The sequence below is a fragment of the Xyrauchen texanus genome, chromosome 31 (genome assembly GCF_025860055.1).
Source record: "Xyrauchen texanus isolate HMW12.3.18 chromosome 31, RBS_HiC_50CHRs, whole genome shotgun sequence".
NCBI lineage: Eukaryota > Metazoa > Chordata > Actinopteri > Cypriniformes > Catostomidae > Xyrauchen > Xyrauchen texanus.
Window position 1 is genome coordinate 39,769,739 of NC_068306.1, and position 20,845 is coordinate 39,790,583.

Below are 20,845 nucleotides of genomic sequence, written 5' to 3' on the forward strand. Positions count from 1 at the left end.
AGACTCTAGAATAGCTGCTTACAGATTGGTAGAAAAAAGAACACCAAAATATACAATGATACTAAAATACTCCTCCAAAAAAAAATCTATGTTTGGATCCTATTGCATCTGACACATTGCATCTTAATTTATAGAGAAAAGAAGTTGTATTTATTTCCTGCTGTGAAGATTAATTTAATTTTTCTTCCTTCATATTGACTGTTGATTTCCCTTCCTCCAAGATATGGTCATCTCTCTTTAGAAAACTGTAAAAAAAAAAAACAAGCAGTTTTCAATGAACAGTTTTACTAAATATCCAGAACATGTTTATTATTATTATTGTTCAATTCAATATGTGGAGGAAGGCTTGAGCAATTGTAATGTTGAGGTAAATGGACAAGGAAGCAGACAACGAAGAGACTTGAAGAGAGTGCAGTTTATTATGAATCCAAAGTGAGAGAACAAAAAAAAAGGCAAAACTAAAACAAATAAAAAATAAAAAACAATAAAACATGATTTGATTATAACTTGACTACAACTTGACTTAGACAATTAAAATAAAATGAACCAACGTTACAGTCACAATACTTGATAAAGGACAATGGCAAACATGAGGGCTTAAATACATAGATATGGGCTTACAAGACAACAATACAAAAGACAACAGCAATAACAAGACAGAACTAATAAACATAGAATAAGTCTAATAAAACAAACATCAATAAGAACATAACACATGAAACATTAGGGTCACATTACAAACAGTAAAATCACATGACAAGACAGGAACTCAAAGAAACAGCAACAACAACTATGACAATACTAAACTTCAAAATGAAAGACATGAAATCAAAACTAGAACAAAAAAACCACAAAAATAAGTAACAAATCCCCTCTCATCGCCCTAAAACAAAAACCATAAATTTAACTAGAGCTCTCTAAGGAGCTTTGGGGGTCTTGGGGCAATGGTGGACTTGAACCATGAAGGTAGTGACAGATTTGGACCTGGACCTTAAGGCAGGTGCACCAAGGGGCCTGATGGTGCTGTGGACCAAGTGCTACAGATGAAGTGGGATGAAGGGGATCGGTACCAAAAGAACACAGGGAATCTAGCCGATGACCAGGAGATTACGGGAAATCCAGTGGATGACCAAAAGACCACAGGGAATCCGGTGGATGACCAGAAAACTATGGGGGTTCTGGCCGAGCAGAGCATGGGCTTGGCTGTGAGAAGGTGTGGCCTGGCAAACAAACCATGGTGGAGCATGGCCTGTTGAGGCAGGCCATGGAGCGATGCCTGGCAGACCTGGCAGCGTGGCCTAACAAGACAAGGCATGGGGATGCAAATGTGGCAACATGGTATGGCGAAGCAGACTGGCATGGCGACACAAGGCAAGACATTCTTTACAGTATGTCATGGTGAGACATGCCAAGGTAAATGGGGCAGTGTGGCACCTCTGACCTCTGGTGCTGACTCAATGATTGGCGAGACCTTGTTGGTGGCAGGAGTGGATGTAGGCTTGTGGTCCATGCCAGGCGTGGGTGCAGGTTTGTGGTCCATGGCAGGCATGGGTGCAGGATCATGGTCCGTGGCAGGCATGGGCGCAGGCTCTGATGTGGCGTCCACTGTAAGAGTTCAGAGTTCCTCATCAACCACTCCAACAGTAAATGACGAACCACTCAAGAGAAGAGCAAAGTCGATATACTCCACCATAGTCAAACCAACTGTGCTTCCAGGTAACAAGGAATATAGTGGCTCATCAAAGCCACAATGGAAAAAGTCCTTCAGGGACGAATTCCTTGAAATCTGCTAAATGAAGCAGTCCACAACATTCTCCTCAATGGGTTGATTCTCCTGGAAGAGATGCACTAGCTTACAGTAACTGCTGGGTTCATATTGGAGGTTGAGTATTCTGTAAAGTTAGGGCAAACAAGGAAGCAGATGATGACAAGACTTGAAGAGACGTAGTGAAAGTGAACCCGAGTGCAGTTTAATGTGAATCCAAAGTGAAATAAATAAGAAGGCAAGACTGAAAAAACAATAAAACATGACTTGACTACAACTTGACTTAGATAATGAACAGACAGTATCTGGGTTTCCATTTAAGTATTTTTATGTGCATTTTGGGATATCACATAGAAACTGCTGGATGGAAACACCAAGATGCAAATACAATTTCCAAAATGCGCATTAAAAACACTTATACACTCGCTTGAGTTGGATAAATTTTTTATTCCATAAGAAGAAACGTACATAATCTATGATGGAAATACATTTACAGAATAAAATCATATTTAATTTATTAGGAATACAAGATGTGCATCAAAAATGTAATGTGACTGAATTTCATAACTGAACAAAACAGCGGGCCTATCTTTGCATTTGAAATGTTGCACCAGTCATTCTAAAATAACAGTGTCTAGAAAATTCAAAGCCTGTATAGAGTTTGCAGAGCAAATAAGTTGAATACAAACTAGAATTGTGCTGAAGAGCAGTGTGGCAGCGGGGGCGTGGTCGAGCGCACGTGCGGAGAGAGAGAAAGCGGTAAGGACGCTTATCTATGACCGAGCTTGAATTGTTACACTGGTGCCGAAACCCGGGACATGGAAGTATGCCCCACGGTGTCCTCCCAGATGGCCGCGATCCTTCAGTCCCTCACCGGCCTATATCAGAGCCACAAACAATCCCTGCTTGAGCTGCACCAAGACCAGGATTGCTGGTCTTTAGAGGCCAGGCTCCTTCCGTTGTTGTCCGGGGAAGCCCAGCTTGCTGCCCAACAATTGCAAGCGGCTAACCTCCTGGCCTTTGACGACCTGAAGAAGGCCATCCTGCAGCAGGTTGGTCATAGTCTGGAACAGTACCGCCAGCTCTTTTGGTCCTTGAAGCTGGGGAAGTCCGACCACTCGTGCCTTCTCCCAACAGCTCAGAGACACGTGCCGGCAATAGCTGCTGGCGGGGAACTGCGACGCTGTGGGAGTGCTCGACCAGGTGAGACTGGAGCAAATATTCCTTCATCTGCCAAAAGGAATGGCGGAATGTTCCAGTGCCACCACCCGGCGTCACTGGAGGAAGCTGTCCAACTCGCGGAGGACCATAGGGTGGCTTACCCGAGGGCGGAAGAGCCCTACTCTCTGTCTGTCTCTCTCTCCCCTCCCCTGGTGTGTTCCCCCCTTCTCTTTCACTCTGCTCTCTCCCCAGAGCCCGTTTCCGCACCGTGGAGGTGAGGAGCTCCGCCTCCGAAGCCAGTTCCCTGTATGAGGTGGTGGACAGCGCCCCCTACCTCTATAGTGCCCCCGACCGGGCCAGAGCATACCGGATACTGGTAAGGATCAAGGGGGGTACTCACCAAGCATTGGTGGACACAGGTTTTAATCAAACCACGGTCCACCAATGCTTGGTTCAACACGATGCATTTGGCACAGCTAAAACGGTGAGGGTGAAGTGTGCATGGGGATATTCACAAATACCCTATGGTGACCCTGCTTATTAAATTTTGGGGAACAAAACATAGAGTAGAAGCTGCGGTTAGTTGTAGTACGATATGTGATTTGTGCCATGCTCTGGCAGGGGAGGCGGAGACAGGGCCGTCTTCGTCAGCTCAAAGTCAAGATGACATGAGGGGGGAGAGGCTGCGGCCCCTCCCATCCTCAGGGGATTTCCCTTTGGAGCATTCGAGAGATGAAACCCTTAAGCATGCCTTCGACCAAGTGAGAGTGATTGATTGTCAATAACTCCAGCCACATGTCACATGTCACATGTCAAATTTATTATCCTAATTTTACGATTATAAATGAGCAGTTGTATAGAGTGATCCAGGATGCTCAAACAAAAGAAGATATAACACAGCTGTGGAGCCGCCGGGAAATGGTGTTCCATTATAATCTGATGGCAAGTCACCAAGGGGAAAGGAAGACACTGAAACGCTTAATAGCACATGTCCGCAGGTGGTGGACGGCATGTTGTGAATATCATCTGGTGATTCCACCGGCTACCTCAAAAAATTATTTCCCGGGTGGGGATTCGAAAGAAATCCTCACCGATCAGGGCACAACTTTTATGACACAACACAAGCTTCAGCATTTACCACCCACAACGATTTAATAAAACCCTTTAGAGCTTGAATCATAAGTTCATGTACGAGGATGCTAGAAATTGGGATAAATGGCTCGACCCCCTGTTATTTGCAGTTACACTGGGTATTCCCCGTTTGAGCTGCTATATGGGCGGTGTCCACATAGGGTGTTTGACGTCATCCTCGAAGCTTGGGAGGAGGGACCTTCAGATAGGAAGAATGAAATTCAGTACGTTCTTGATCTTAGAGCAAAAATCCACACTTTGGGGCAACTAACACAGGAAAATTTGTTCCAAGCTCAAGAATGACAGAGCCGACTGTACAACAGGGGAGCTTGGCTGCGGGAATTTGTACCGGTAGATAAGGTACTCGTATTACTTCCCACACAAGCTCCAAATTACTCGCCAAGTGGCAAGGACCCTTTGAGGTCATACGATGAGTGGGGGATCTCGATTATGAGGTTAAGCGAACCGATAGAGGGGGCACGTGTCAAGTATATCACCTCAACCTCCTGAAATTATGGAGGGAGGTGGTCCCTGTGACGTTGGCTACGGTAGTTATGGAGAGGGCGGAGCTCGGGCCGGAAGTGAACACAAAACCTAATCATAACCCTCCAGTCACTTGCTGAGACCACATCTGACCGTATCAGCTTGCAGGGGTTGCCAAGTTGCAACAAGAATTTGCAGATGTGTTCTCCCCTCTACAGGGTGGTACAAACCTCATCCAGCACCACATCGAGACCGAACCGGGAGAGGTGGTACGTAGCCGTCCCTATCGCTTGCCCGAACACAAAAAGAAAATAATTTGGGAAGAATTGGATGTGATGCTTGATATGGGGGTAATAGAGGAATCCCACACCTTTGGTCCAGCCCGGTTGTGCTAAATTTGATGCGCACCCGATGCCCCACGTTGACGAGTTGCTCGATCTGTTAGATACAGCTAAATTTTATTCAACATTGGATTTGACAAAGGGTTATTGGCAGATCCCCTTGACACCAATTTCCAGCGAAAAAACAGTCTTCTCAATGCTGTTTGGATTGCACCAATTTGTGATACTTCCGTTCAGTTTGTTTGGGGCCCCAGCTACGTTTCATTGTCTCATGGACCGAATCCTCAGACTGCATACAGCTTTCGCTGCTGCCTATTTAGATTATATCATCATTTACAGTAATGATTGGCAGTGGCACATGCAGCATCTGAGGGTGGTCCTGAGATCACTGTAGCGGGCGTGGCTCACAGCAAACCCCAAGAAGTGTGCGATTGGGTAGGTGGAGGTATGGTATCTGGGGTTCCACTTGGGTCATGGACAGGTGCGTCCCCAAATTGACAAAACTGTGTTGATTGCGACCTGCCCGAGTCCCAAGACCAAAAAGTGGGTGAGACAGTTTCTCTAGCTGGCTGGCTATTACAGGAGATTTGTGCCTAATTATTCGGATGTCACCACCCCGCTGACTGATCTCACTAAAAAGGGGGCTCTAGACCCGGTCCAGTGGATGGAGCAGTGCCAACATGCATTCACGCAGATTAAAGCCGCATTTTGCAGAGGCCGATTTTGCATTCACCTAATTTCTTTCTCTCTTTCCTATTACAGATGAACGCTTACAGATGACTGGGGGCTGTACTCTTGCAGGTGGTAGAGGGAGAGGATCGCCCAGTGCTGTACATCAGCCGAAAGTTCTCCTTGAGGGAGACAAAGTACAGCACCGTGGAAAAGGAGTTTCTGGCCATCAAGTGGGTGGTCCTCACTCTCCAGTACTACCTGCTGTGGTGGGCCTTCACCCTCAGCTTGGTGGGGATATGTGGCAGCAGGGCGTGGTTGATCGCCCATCCAGAGAGAGAATGCGGTATGTACAGATGCACCTGAGCTAAATTATGTCTAAAACCTGTCTCTAATTCCAGTGAGCATGGGGAGAGCCACCGCCAGACGGGAGAGAGGGAACAACACGAGTGACCAGTGACTGGCGTGTCTTTTTGAGTGTTTTATTTTATTGTGAAGCTGAAGACTCAGAGAAGTTTATGTTGACAAAGTTTGTGTTACACTGATCTGATTGAACTGAGAAAAGCACAGAGAAGAGTGCACACAGAGTGTTGAAGGCAGAGAAATAAAGAGCCTTACTTGACAGCATCACTGATATCCATTTACTCCCTTCCATCTCCAAGCTTGAACTCATTACAAGCAGATTTATTGACACTTTTGAAAAATATAATAAAATATATAAGTTCCACATGGCAAACACAAAGGGAAGGAGGAACAAACACACACATAGTTCTCCCAGAACTGTATGATGCACTGTCGCTGCCTGATACACTATGGTCACATGATGACATTAGGGTCATATGACACAACGCATCAAGAGCAGAAATATTCCTCCAATGCTGAGGAAGGCAGAGAGCAGAGGTCTCCATGGACAGTTCCTCTTGAGAAAGGTGGCCACAATATAGGCAAGAACCTAAGTAACATCTGATAGAAAACAGCTGAGGAATGGAATGCCAGTAAGATTAGAGCTATTCAAGGACAAAACAAAATATACAATATTGATAGTCATCCTATCCAACAGATAAAGGGAATGTGGTGAATAAGACTCTACAATTTGCCCAAAAGGTATTTGGACACTTAACATCTTCAATCCTGAAGCATGCTCCGACATGACAAGACAGGATCTCAAGGAAACAGTGAACTATGACAATACATGACCTAAACTTCAGAATAAAAGACATCATAAAATAAAAAACATGAACTCAAATCTAGAACAAAAACCACACAAATACGTAACGGCGATTAAAAAAAACTGACCTTTTACAAGTTTGCATTTGTTCCAAAGTCTCTGGCAGTAATTTTCCAAATGTCTCAGGCAAAAACATGTTGGATATTGATGACAAAATTGTTAGACTTCCCATCAGGATGTAAGGTAGATATTTGTTGAAAGTACCTTGAATAGAGATGAGAATTCATTGTCATCACTAAAATCTATCAGCAAAACAGAACAACAACAGAAATAAAAAAGTAGTTTTGTCATGAAAAGGTTAACCTATCAAAATGGGTCAATAAGGGGCCTCGGTAGCTCAGCGAGTATTGACGCTGACTATCATCCGTGCTAAGTGACTCCAGCCATGTCTCCTAAACAACCAAATTGACCCGGTTGCTAGGGAGGATAGAGTCACATGGGATAACCTCCTCGTGGTCGCTATAATGTGTGGTTCTCGCTCTTGGTGGGGCGCGTGGTGAGTTGTGAGTAGATGCCGCGTAGAATAGCATGGGCCTCCACATGCACTACATCTCCACGGGAACACGCTCAGCAATCCACGTGATAACATGCACGGACTGACATTCTCAGGCGCAGAGGCAGCTGAGATTCATCCTCTGCCACCTGGATTGAGGTGAGTCACTACACCACCACGAGATCTTAGAGCGTATTGGGAATTGGGCATTCCAATTTGCGGAGAAAAAGGCCAATCAGCTGGTGTGAAGTGGAGGAATGTAAATAGTTTTACCTAAGAATATGACATAAGGTGCAGTGATGCTGCCTATGCGGGCAGCTGACGAGCACATGCCGATTCCCAGGTTTCTCAGGACAGTGGGATAAAGCTCTGCTGTGTAAATGTACACCACAGCGAAGGACATGGTAAAGCCAAACTTGCAAACCATCTCTAATGCCAGTGACAAAGAATGAAGACCTGTGAAAGAGCTATATCATTAGAGTTTTATAATTATTTCCTTATTTCATCATAATTTCTCTAGCATTTGTTGGAAACTTTTTCTTGTAAACATATTTCAACATAAATGTTTTTCAATATATCCCACCTAAGAAATAGCAAAATTACAACTGAGAAAATTACACTACTACTCTCATATTGAATGTAAGAAAAAGCTCAGTCATGAATGTGGACTGAAAACTTTCTCACAGTTCTCTGTATAAATGTCTTGGGCTTGTCTACTTATTTTTCTCTGAAAGGGTCAAAGTCCTTTTTACTTGAAAAGAATGTATGCTACACTTGACACACAATAATCCTTTATTAAACTGATATCAATAAACTGATTGCATGTACTTTTCTGCAAAGTATGCAACAGATGTGACTGCAATTGTCACACTTCCTAAATTGTTGCTGCATTCACAGTTTTAATTCTATACTCTACCAAATATTAAATATTATTCATTTCTTTCAGCATTATCACCCACAGCTATTGCAGTATGAAAAAAAAGATCAAGTGCTCTTTATAATTCTGTATTCTGTATAGAATTCTTACTTTCAGGAATCAGCTGGATCAAAAGCAGAAATCCTCCTCCGATGCTGAGGAAGGCAGAGAGTAGAGGTCTCCGTGGACAGTTCCTCAAGAGAAAGGTGGCCACAATATAGGCAGGAACCTCAGTAACAGCTGACAGAAAGCAGTTGAGGAATGGATCACCACTAAGATTAGAGGTATTCAAGGACAATCCAAAATATCCAATATTGATGGCCATCCTATATGACAAACAAAGGGAATGTGGTGAATAACACACTGCCACACTGCTCTTCAGCACAATTCTAGTTTGTATTCAACTTATTTGCTCTGCAAACTCTATACAGGCTTTGAATTTTCTAGACACTGTTATTTTAGAATGACTGGTGCAACATTTCAAAGGCAAAGATAGGCCCGCTGTTTTGATCAGTTATGAAATTCAGTCACATTACATTTTTGATGCACATCTTGTATTCCTAATAAATTAAATAGGATTTTATTCTGTAAATGCATTAAGCATCATAGATTATGTACATTTCTTCTTATGGAATAAAAAATTATATACAGTATAATATACAATTTTCCCAAATGGTATTTTTTGCACCAATTACTCATTAATAACATTGTATACATTTACAATCTGATGATGAATAAAATAAATAAATCAATCAATCAATTTTGTGTCGGTGTAGTGACATTAGAGGTAGCACTTGGGAGCCCCAAACACCTATGCTAGTTGAGAAAAAGACAATGAAAATTGGCGAGTGAAATTTGCATGCCACTCCCCCAGACATACGGGTATAAAACAAGCCGGCTTTCAACCACTCATTAAGATTGTTCTTCGGAGCCGAGCTGTGTCTATGTACTCCACTGCATTTCCATTTATCTCAAAAGAGCATTTTAAGCTGTTGGATATATGGTGCATTGCAGCGGGTTCTCCCACTATTGCACAGAGTGCAGAGAACACCCCTGGTCACTTCGACAGCCACAATAAGAGAGTATATCTAAAAGAGAAATATTCCTCTAAAAGAGTGAGTACTGACGGAAAGTGTCTTTTTGAAGATGCCTTTCCATCTATGTGTAGGTCCTGTATGCAGTCGATATCTCTCTGCTTCTGATGGCCACGATCGCTGCCTCACGTGTATGGACCGTAGCCATGCGGAAACAGCATTCATGGATGGTTCATGTTCTCACTGCAAGAACATGACCATTGCAACATTGCGGTCACGGCTTTCCTTCTTTAGAGGGAATACCACCCCAGCTGGTCACCGTCCCGTCGTGGCAGGCACCTGATACTGCACAGATCCAGCTTCAGAGCTTCTCTGCTTTCACTACCCTAGATGGTGGGATGGCCAGTGGGTACACAGAGATTCCTTGTCCCTTTCACCAGAGACTCCCGTCCAATGCCTGTAAGTCTACGTCGTCCTCTGCCTTGCATGCCATGGCCCTCCTGCAAGTCCACCAGGCTAAGGCATTGTGAGAGCTAGACGAGGGTAGTCCTGACCTGAGAGTGATGGAGGAACTGCACTCAGCAACCGACGAAGGTCACGGCGCAGGCTCTCGGGCAGGCGATGTCCACCATGGTGGTCCATGAGTGCCACCTGTTGCTTAACATGGTCGAGATGAAGGATGCCGGCAAGGTTTGTTTCCTTGATGCCTCCATCTCCCAGGCTGCCCTGTTTGGCGACACCATCGAGGACTTTGCTCAGCAGTTCTTGACGGTTAAGAAGTAGACGGATGCTATCCAGTATATTCTGCCCTGCAGATATTCTGCGTGGTTCAAGGTCCTACACCCATCTGCTCATCACCATGGGTATCCTCCTGCAGCAGCATCAATGGCTCCACTGCAGCCTGAGCAAACTGCTCGACGCTGGTGTAGAGCCCTCTGCAAGTAGTTGATGCCCCATCCCAAAATCCGGCAAGAACCCCAGAAAGGCATTGAAGCGCCCCTGAGATGGGTGACCCAGGGGTGAGGAGACCCGCTCTAAGTTTGGAGGTGTTGCACAGACCCCTCCATCCCCTTGTGGAGGGCCGGGAGGAGAATCTTTTGTTTCCTTTTGTTTTCATTTTGCCGCATGCCCGAGGGGCTGTGGTACCAATACTTTTAAACCACACTAGTTTCCTCACTCCCTGGGTCACACACTCAATGTTAACGGCCGTTGTACTCACGACTGTCGCTCATAGAACATTTGCGGGAGGTGGGCATCCACATCCTCATTTATCTCGACAACTAGCTGATTTTAGCTCACTCTCGAGATCTATTGTGTGCGCACAGGGACCTGGTACTCAGACACCTCAGCCGACTGGGGCTTCAGGTCAGCTGGGAAAAGCGCAGAGCATCTCTTTTCTCGGGATGGAGTTGGACTCGGTCGCTATGATAGCATGCCTCACAAACAGTCTGTGCTGAACTGCCTAAAGTCATTCAGGGGAAGAACGGCGGTCCCACTGAAGCAATTTCAGAGGCTTCTGTGGCATATGGTATCCCCAACGGTGGTTACGCTGATTAGGTTGATGCATATGAAACCACTTCAGTACTGGCTTCAGGATCGAGTCCTGAGATGGGCATGGTGACGCGGCACGTGTGGCTATCATGCCGATCTGTTGTCGTGTGTTCAGCCCTTGAACGGACCTTGCATTTCTGTGAGTCCCCTTACAGCAAGTGTCCAGGCACATCGTCGTCATGACAGATACCTCCAAGTTAGGCTGGGACGCCGTTTGCAATGGGCATGCATCCTCAGGTTCCTGGACAGGACCTCGTCTGCGTTGGCATATTATCTGCCTCGAGTCGCTGATAGTATTGCTGGCCCTGCGGAGGCTTCGGCAGTTGATCCAGGGCAAGCATGTGTTGGTCTGGACAGACAAGGCGGTTTACGTTTACGTCACATGTCGCAACTCGCCCGCCGTCTCCTCCTCACATCCCGGGCGATCTCAGCAGTGCAGCGGACATGCTGTCATGGCAAGTGACGCTCAGAGGAGAGTGGAGATTCCACCCCCAGGTGGTTCATCAGATTTGGACCTGCACAGTTAGACCTGTTTGCTTCCCGGGAATCCTCCCACTGCCCACTCTGGTACTCTCTGACCGAGGCCAGAATTTGTGCAAGGTCAGGGAGGACGAAGAACAGGTCATGTTGGTGGCACCATGCTGTCCCACCTAGACTTGTATCTCGGAGCTCATGCTCCTCGCGAAAGCCCCTACCTAGCGAATTCCTCTGAGGAAGGACCTCTTTTCTCAGGGACGGGGCACCATCTGGCACCCGTGCCCAGACCTCTGGAACCTCCATGTCTGGCCCCTGGACGAGATGTGGAAGACCTAAGTGGACTACCACTGGCGGTGGTAGATATTATCACTCAGGCCAGAGCTCCCTCTACGAGGAAGCTATATGCCTTGAAGTGGCATCTGTTCACCAGTTGGTGTTCTTCCCGAGGTGAAGACCCCCAGAGATGCGCAGTCGGTTTGGTGCTTTCCTTCCTGTAGGAGAGGTTGGAGGGTCAGCTGTCTCCCTCCACCTTGAAGGTGTACGTGGCCGCTGAAGCGTCACACCACGACGCGGTGGACGGTAAGTCCTTAGGGAAACACGACCTGATCATCAGGTTCCTTAGAGGCGCTAGAAGGTTGAATCCACATAGACCATGCCTCATGGGATCTCTCAGTGTTCCTGCTGGGCCTAAGGGGAGCCCCGTTTGAGCCCTTTGAATCAGCTGAACTAAAGGCCCTCTCTCTGAAGATGGCCCCCATGACTGGACTCACTTCTATCAAAAGGGTTGGGGACCTGCAAGTGTTCTCTCTCTGTAATACATTCCTGGGTTTCGGTCCTGCATACACTCACGTGGTCTTGAGACCCCTACCGAGCTATCTGCCCAAGGTTCCCACCAAGGAGGCAGACCCTGCCTTGACATTGCTGTGTCCAGTACGCGCTTTGTGTATCTACTTGGACCGTACGGAGAGCTTTAGACTCAGCCAGCAGCTCTTTGTCTGTTTGGGGGGTTAGTAGAAGGGAAATACTGTCTCCAAACAGAAGATGGCCCACTGGATTGTGGATGCCATCACCTTGGCATATCAGGCCCAGTGCGTGCTGTCCCCCCTGAGAGAACGAGCACACTCCACTAGGAGTGCAGCATCCTCCTGGGCCTTGGTGAACGGCGCCTCTCTAGCAGACATCTGTAGAGAAGCAGGCTGGGCGACACCCAATACCTTTGCAAGGTTTTATAATCTCCAGATTGATCCAGATTTATCCTATGTGTTGGCAGGTACAAACAGGTAAGAGGCGGGCAGCTGACCATGTGTACCTCTTGCACACAGTGCCTGTCCCCTCACCGAGGGGAAGCCTGAACATTTTTCCTCAAGTGAGTTCCCGAGACTGGTGAACCCTGGATGTCTTTCCTCCTCAGCCTGCGGCATGCAAGTTTGGCGAAGAAGATCGATGTCCCAGCACTTAAGCTGGTATGCCCTGTACTGTGGTAGGTGCTCCACGTGTGAGGTTGCCTATTGTAACCCCATGTGATGTATATTCCACGGTAAAGTTTCTCTGATGGCTAACCCATGTCTACACTTGGACAGAGCCTCCTCTGCCCCAGCCACCACGTTTGTAGAGCTCCTCCCCTCCAGGTTGAACCTACTGCGGGGGCTTCTTTCCACATGTTCACTACCGGTTGGTAAGTCCATGTGACATATTCTCCACATGGTAACCTCCCCTTTGTGTAGGAAGTGGTCTCTGCAGTGTCTTTTCCTCTTGGGAAAAAAAACAACAACTTCCCGACATGAATAGATTTCATCTAATACAAATCAGCTGAATGATTAAAAAAAAAAAAAAGAAAGTGGGAGAAAAATAAAAGGTCAAAGTGGCTGGTGTGGCCTGTTCCCATTGTAACACCTTTTCTGGGTACAAGGGACCTTGCAACGTTCGTGGGCTTTGGGTAGGTTACGTGGGGGCTGAGTGCACTTGCTACTAGGCACACAGTGGCCTGCCTGCACCTGTACAGCCAGTCCAGGTAACAAAGTTCAGCTGGATGTGGCATTTTGTATAGGGACCCCTAGTGTCACTACATCGACACAACGTAGATTGAGTGAAAGATAGGGAATGTCTTGGTTAATGTTGTAACCTCTGTTCCCTGATGGAGGAAACAAGACGTTGTTTCCCTCCTGCCACAACAATGAGTGGTAGCAAGCCGGCTCCTTTTATAACCATATGTCCGGGGGAATGGCATGCAAATACCACTCGCCAAATTTCATTGGCCTTTTCTCAAATATCAGAGGTGTTTGCGAACACTAGTGTCACTTCATCCACACAACATCTCGTTCCCTCCATCAGGGAACAGAGGTTACAACAGTAGCCAAGACGTTCTCTTCACCCTGTCTCCCTCCAAAAAGTCTTATTTTAATCCACTAGATGGCAGCAAGTACTAAAATATTTTTTCTTTTATCACCTTCCATCAAAATATGTAGGTGACACTATACTGCATTTTAGCCCTTGCAGATGTGCTCGTCCATAGACATTCAGTCTATATTTCAGTTCATGTACTACTCTAATTTTTTCATCAAATATCTTGGCCTCTGAGTGGAGTACATTTTCAATCTAGCTGTCAATAGAAATCTGAGATCCTGCCCTTTGTGGATGACATTTTAGCACAAATATATTCATAAAGCAAAGACATTTCATAAGAAGAAGTTTGTTTGTATTAAAATGATAAAACAATAGATATAGTGTTCAAAATTAAGACAAAAATAATCTGGACACTTTCTGGATGTTAAACATTAATGTCTGTAGTTAATGAGATAAACTACACTTGTGATTAATCTGCACACCTGTGTGAACTTGAAGGCAACTGACTTTGACCACAGGGGCGGTGTTTGCGTATGACAGAGTATGACAGTTGCCATACACTAGCATGCAGATGAAACCGGGAAAATATATGCCTCATTTAGGTGCAGTTTGCTCATCACTTCAGTCTGTATAGGCCACGTTTCCCCAAAGCATTACAAGCCCAATTATATAATAGAAATGTCCATAGGAATCATCTTAGAATTATGGGCTTTTTCCCAAAGGCATCATAATTTAAGTAATTAAAATTGGTCGTAAATCTAGTGTTCTGGAGTAAGGACATATCTGACTATGCCTACGCAGGACACTCGTGAAACTGCACCTCATACATTTTAATACAGTTAATGTCTTTATGCACTATGTGCAGGCGTTTACAATGTGACCATAATCATTTAAGATTTAATTGTATTTATATTTTAATAGAATATAGTCTAATTATAAAGGTCAACTTATATCCATTAACCGGCATAGGCCTATTTTTAATCTAATATATAATAATATATAGTTTAAAATTAAGGCATAAATAGATAAATGAAAGAATAAAGAAAAAAAGGAATGTTTGATCAAATAATTAAATAGCATAAATCAATAAATTACTGACACATATTTGTGAGCAGGACCAAAGTGGCCACATACTTAAATTAGAAATAAAATTCAGAGGAAATTGTAATTTTTTATTTTGTTTACTTGCAAAATCCAAAGGTAGGTTATCCAAGGAATTTTTGCCATACCCTAAGTTTTTGTGAAATGCCTCAGCTGTTTGACCATGTCCCAAATGGTGCACTCAGAGGTGTGTAGAGAAGCCAAAAATTGTTAAGGGCATCGGTGAATTCACACGAAAATTCAGAAGCAGAGCTTATTTACAACAGAAAAATGAACGTCATGCGAGACTTTGGTCATTTCAAACAGCATCAAAGCCCTGGATGAAAGCACCGATTTAAAGTTAAAAATGTTTTAATTATCTACTTTTTTCTACATAAAATTATCGATTTGCTTCAGAAGACTCATCAAGATTCATTGATCGCCTGGAATCATGTGGATTACTTTTATGCTGCCTAAATGTGACTTTAGGACCATCAAAGTGCTGGCACCTGTATACTTGCAATATAAGGACCTGAAAGAGCTCTGTCGTCATCTAAAAATCTTAATTTGTGTTCTGCTGAAGAAAGACAACCATACACATCTGGGATGGCATCAAGTCAAGTCAAATCAAGACAATTTTATTTGTATGGCACCTTTCACAAGACAACAACTTTACTTTTGTTTGGTTTGACAATTCCTCATTTAAATATTGAGAGAGAGAATGTCGTGATCTATCGTGTCAAATTCAGCGCTAAGATCTAAAAGTTTAAGCTAGGTTTCAGTCAAACAGAGCGCATCCAAACTATGATCTGTAATAATTTAATTTACAATTAGTGCTTTGGTAGAAAGAGGTCTAATGTTTAGTAGCCCTATCTTCATCAAATTTATCTTTAATTTGTTTGTTTTGTTCAAGTTTGACCTTAATCAAATTTTTTCTAAATGATTTAGTGAGGGCTTTGTGTTTGGTAGTTCAGGGAACAGACACAGTCTCTATGAGATATCTAGGTGATACAGTCCCTATGTTTTGTAATTTATGTGACCTGTGTTGTAGTTTGTGACCTGTGTGAAGTCTCAAGGCAGCTAACAGACGTTCGGATAAACCAGTTTGTGTGTTTCCTGACTTGGGCCCCAGTTAGTCAAATACTATCATTATTAAGACTATGAGCCAAATTACTAGAGAGGAGAGTGCACCTTCCCTGGAGGGATGGAGTCTGTCTCTCTTTAGCAGGTCAGGTCTACCCCAAAAACTCTTCCAATTGTCTATAAATCCTATTCTATTCTCCAGTCATCAATCAGACATCCAGCCATTCAGTGACACTAATGTACTATAAACCTCATCACCATGATGAGCAGAGAGGCATATTACAGTGTCTGACATAATTTTTCCAAATTCACACAACTCTTTAACATCATATTTAGTGATTTCCGACTGGCATCACCTGCTCTGTACTGTCCATATCCAAACAGTATCTACTGGATTCTCTTTCTCACTGACCTCCACTAGCGTTTGGATGTATGTCTCTAACTCATTAACCTTCTCCGTAAGCCCGATTAAGTCTTTACATTTATCACATGTGAATCCCTCACTGCTTACAGAAGAGGCTATTGTAAACACGTGATATGCAATGCAGGAAGAAATAACACGAGCGGATGCCATGACTTACCGCAGTTGTTTGTTGTTGTTGGTTGTACCTGAGCAGTTAGGGTTTGGGATTGATGTGAATCCCTCACACTATTTTTTGTTGTTGTTGGTTGTTCTTGATAAGCGGTGCATTGAGATTGATGCAATAAACCGTGTAGCACAGAGGACAAAATCGTGTGCATGCCAAAAAATGCACGCTGTATAATAGCGATAAAAATAAAAAGCAATGAATGCGGATGCATGCTGTAAAATGGCAGATGCTAAAGATTAAAGGCTGAAAACAGATATATAAGCGATACTAAAAAAAGCTTGCAGAAAACAAACACAGATTCGAGCTAGGCGCCAGCAGCAACTGGTAAAATACAAACAGATGAAACAGTAGAAAATGGGAAAAAACAAAAACACGCGGTAAAATGATATAAAGAATAAAAAGACGAACGTATGAGAATAAGAATAAGCAATGCTAAGCAGGATACAAACACTCATGCAGCATGCCGTCAGGAACAGGAAAAATCCACCATGCATCAGGGTAAGTGAATAATCAGAGAATTTACATTTTTGGGTGAACTATTCCTTTAAGTGTCCAAAAGTGTCTGAATACATTTTGAAGCCTTAATCATTTGAAGATAACACAGTTTACCTTAAACTAATTCAATGATTGATAATCAATATAATCTTTGTTTAAACAAAGCATATTGCCCCATATGGACATATTTATAATTGTATGAAATGAATTACTCACCACAATAGTAGACACATAAAAGTTGTTTTGCGGATATTGCTGGTCCTCACAATATCAAGTATGCTGTACTTGCCAATCTGTGATGTAGTCTCTTTAACCTAGTAATAATCATACAACATGGATTTTCTTTTTGTAACACTTCCCTTAACGCTCAAAGTCTCAGAACTCAGTTGGTGCAGAAGTCAAACCTCAGACTCTTTGAAGATGACATCTGGTGCTGTGACTTTATTTTTCTTTGCTGCTTGCCTCACAATGGCCTCAGATTCCATAATTCGCCCCTGAGCAAGAAGCCATCGAGGAGACTCTGGGATCAACCTGTGGGTTTAGTTACAGCAAACAGTGAAGTTTAAAGGTGTGCAAATGAAAACACAGTATAAACTATTGTAGGGAAGATGGAAGATTAAAAGCTATTCCCCTTCCTGTTAAGAAAATCTAAAAAGGAAATTCATTTCAAAGAGTCATATGAATGTGTTCCTTACCACCACAGTGGAATGTACACCACAGTTAGTACAGACAGAATCCGGAGTAGATATCTCCAGTCTCTGACTGCAAAAGCAATCCATGGCAGCACCATGTAACCAATGCAGTAATGTAGAAAGGCTCCCAGTGTAGTGAAGAGAACTCGAAAGGATTTACTTAATACTTCAGTGCCTGTTAAAATGCATGGTCGTAACTGAATATTATAGAGTTCATCATGAGTTGTGTTGTTTTTAGAATCTGTAATTGTGGCAGTTTATAATTTTTTGAAAATGTTTATGAATAAACACTGACGGCCAAAGGTTTGGAGTAATGTACAGAGGATACTGTGAAGATACTGTGAAGATACTGTTCCGAAGGAAATTGGTACTTTAATTCACCAAAGTGTCATTCAACTGATCATAAAGTATAGTCTGGACATTACTTATGTAAAAACAGCACCATCATTATTTGAAAAAAGTCATTTTTTACCAAATCTAGACAGGCCCCATTTCCAGCAGCCATCACTCCAACACATTATCCTTGAGTAATCATACTAAATTGGTACTAGAAAATGACTTTCCATTACATCAAACACTGTTGAAAGCCATTTGGTTCATTAAATGAAGCTTAACATTGTCTTTGTGTTTGTTTTTTAGTTGCCACATTATGCAATAGACTGGCATGTCTTAAGGTCAATATTAGGTCAAAAATGACAAAAAAGAAACAGCTTTCTTTAGAAACTCATCAGTCAATCATTGTTTTGAGGATTGAAGGTAATACAAGGCTTGAAATGGCCAAATAACTGAATATTTCATACAAAGGTACACTACAGTCTTCAAAGACAAAGGACAACTGTCTCTATCAAGGACAGAAAGAGATGTGGAAGGGCAGATGTACAACTAAACAAGAGGATAAGTACATTCGATTCTCTAGTTTGAGAAATAGGCACCTCACATGTCCTCCGCTGACAGCTTCATTGAATTCTACCTGCTCAACACCAGTTTCATGTACAACAGAGAAGACTCAGGGGTGGAGGCCTTATGGGAAGAATTGCAAAGAAAAAGCCACTTTTGAAACAGAAAAACAAAAATAAAATGTTAGAGTGGGCAAAGAAAGACATACATTAAACAACAGATAATTGGAAAAGAGTGTTATGGATTTTAACCCCATTAAGCATTTGTGGGATTAGCTAGACTGTAAGGTGCGTGAGAAGTGCCCGACAAGACAGCCACATCTATGGCAAGTGCTACAGGAAGCGTGGTGTGAAATGTCACCCGAGTATCTGGACAAACTGACAGATAGAATGCCAAGGATCTGCAAAGCTGTCATTGCTGGACATTGAGTATTTTTTATGAGAACTCTTTGAAGTAGTTTAAGAAGTTCTGAATTAAAAAAAAATTGTATTAGTAAATGTTCACATTATTAATGCCCTGACTATTCATTGTGGTCAGTTGAATGCCACTTTGGTGAATAAAAGTACCAATCTCTTTCCATAAGTGCAAAATCTGATATTATTCCAAACTATTGGCCACTAGTGTACAGTATATGACAAGATTTCTAGTATTACTTGTGATTCTGCTTACCAAGTACAAATGCTGTGATGTACAGGGATATTTGGAAAGCACCCACAAAAAAATACAGAATGCAAAACAACAGCCATGATGGTGAAAAAGACTGTGCGAGGATCACTAGAGCTTCTGCTGCCAGAGATGTGAAGAGAACCTTCTTCCTGCCAAACCTGATACACAAGACATCAATCTACATCAATTTCAATTTTCAGTTTTGATGAATCCATGTTTTATAGATACACCACAACAACAACAACAATAATAATGTCCCTGTATCTTTAGTTTTGGAGACTAAAATTAGAATGGTTTAGTACTATGGGGTAAATGCATATCAGCAATGACAAATATCAAACATTATTGACAAAATGTAGAAAACATACAAAACAATTTGCAAACAAAATATGTCTTAAAATTGAACTATCAAGATCTATTTCACTTTACACAGATTGGTTCCTCAGTATAGCAAACAGCTAATATCATATTACTTACTTATGCTCAGTTATTTGGCATAGTAATTTCTGCAAAATAATAACAATAAAATAATGCAGTAAACAGTCAAATTAATAACGGCAAGGACCAGAACTATGACAGAAATTCTTTTAGCATTAAGATATTTGGACATAACAATACCTGTCAGAAAGCTGACCTGAAACAAAAGACCCCAACAAGTAGCCCATGTATAATGTTGAGGAAGCAAAGGGAACTTTCCACTCACTGTCACACACCAAATTCCACTGTAAAGGAAATAGCATACTTTTATTTATTATGTTCTTTTATTTCAAAATAATTTTGTTCAATTGTATTTGGTCTAATGTGTCATCTTTATGATGTTGTGAATTGTGGAGAATGCAACAGACTATTGGTATTAGCAGTTTCTAATCAGGAGCTTGCAAATCTTCAGTTTACTTACCTCTGAGACAATGGTTGAGTGGTAGATATCTGCACTATAGATCCATCCATCCACACATTTCTCTTGCATAATGTCTGTGAGGTTAACATCCTGGGGTGAGTAACCTTGTGCAGACAAGTTTTTAACAGTGTCTAGGCTGTATCTCCAGCACCGACTTGGCTGTGTCTTTCCATCCTCCATTTCCTTGGGTATACTGGCTGTTATCCATTCTTTACTTAGATTTCTATCCATTACCTGACAGTGATGCAAAGGTGAAGCTCCAACAAAAACTATGTAGAGCCCATGAAAACCAGTGGAAATGTAGATGGCATTCAAGAGAAAGAAAAGGATGATAAAAAATGGTCCCTTTTGCCCCAGGAAGGCAGTGTCATCGTCATAATTTCCCATTCTCCTTGTGCTTGAGATTATAGAAGAATCAGCTAACTGTTAAATTCCTTGTCTGAATCATAACATGTTAGAAAGCCCCGCCTACTGGAAGTACTGTATCTATGGAATCTCCTCTTCAAATTCATAGGATAGCAATGGGATCACAATGTAACAGCTATATACCAAGAGCAGTAAAGAAATGGAGAATGGTGCTATTGATTTCTGGATAGATTAGAAAAAAAGGTTGTGAGTCTTACCATGAAAAAAGATTGAAAAAAGTTAAAACAAACAAACAAAAAACAGAGACAAACGCTGCTTGACTGACCTTAAAACATAATGCCAACTACTTCAAGCCAAAAAAAAATCCCCATGAGAAAGACCCAAAAGAATTACACATACTTGCACTCTGATTAGCTGCAATGGTATTTAAACTGAAGAGTAAGCTAAACATTCAGAGGGGGAGGATTATTTGCATGATTCTTTTTG

The 20,845-nt window shown here is 42.8% G+C and overlaps 1 protein-coding gene across 1 annotated transcript; it reads right to left on the reverse strand.

Annotated features, from left to right (window-relative positions):
* Positions 1 to 19: 19 nt before the first annotated feature.
* On the reverse strand, positions 20 to 20,380 carry slc22a5 (solute carrier family 22 member 5). The gene is given in 10 exon segments (XM_052100635.1): positions 20 to 245; positions 6,847 to 6,982; positions 7,545 to 7,727; positions 8,299 to 8,513; positions 17,057 to 17,124; positions 17,206 to 17,371; positions 17,536 to 17,707; positions 19,099 to 19,253; positions 19,714 to 19,817; positions 19,994 to 20,380. Coding segments are annotated over 10 exon segments (1,662 nt in total). The 3' UTR covers positions 20 to 169.
* Positions 20,381 to 20,845: the final 465 nt, after the last annotated feature.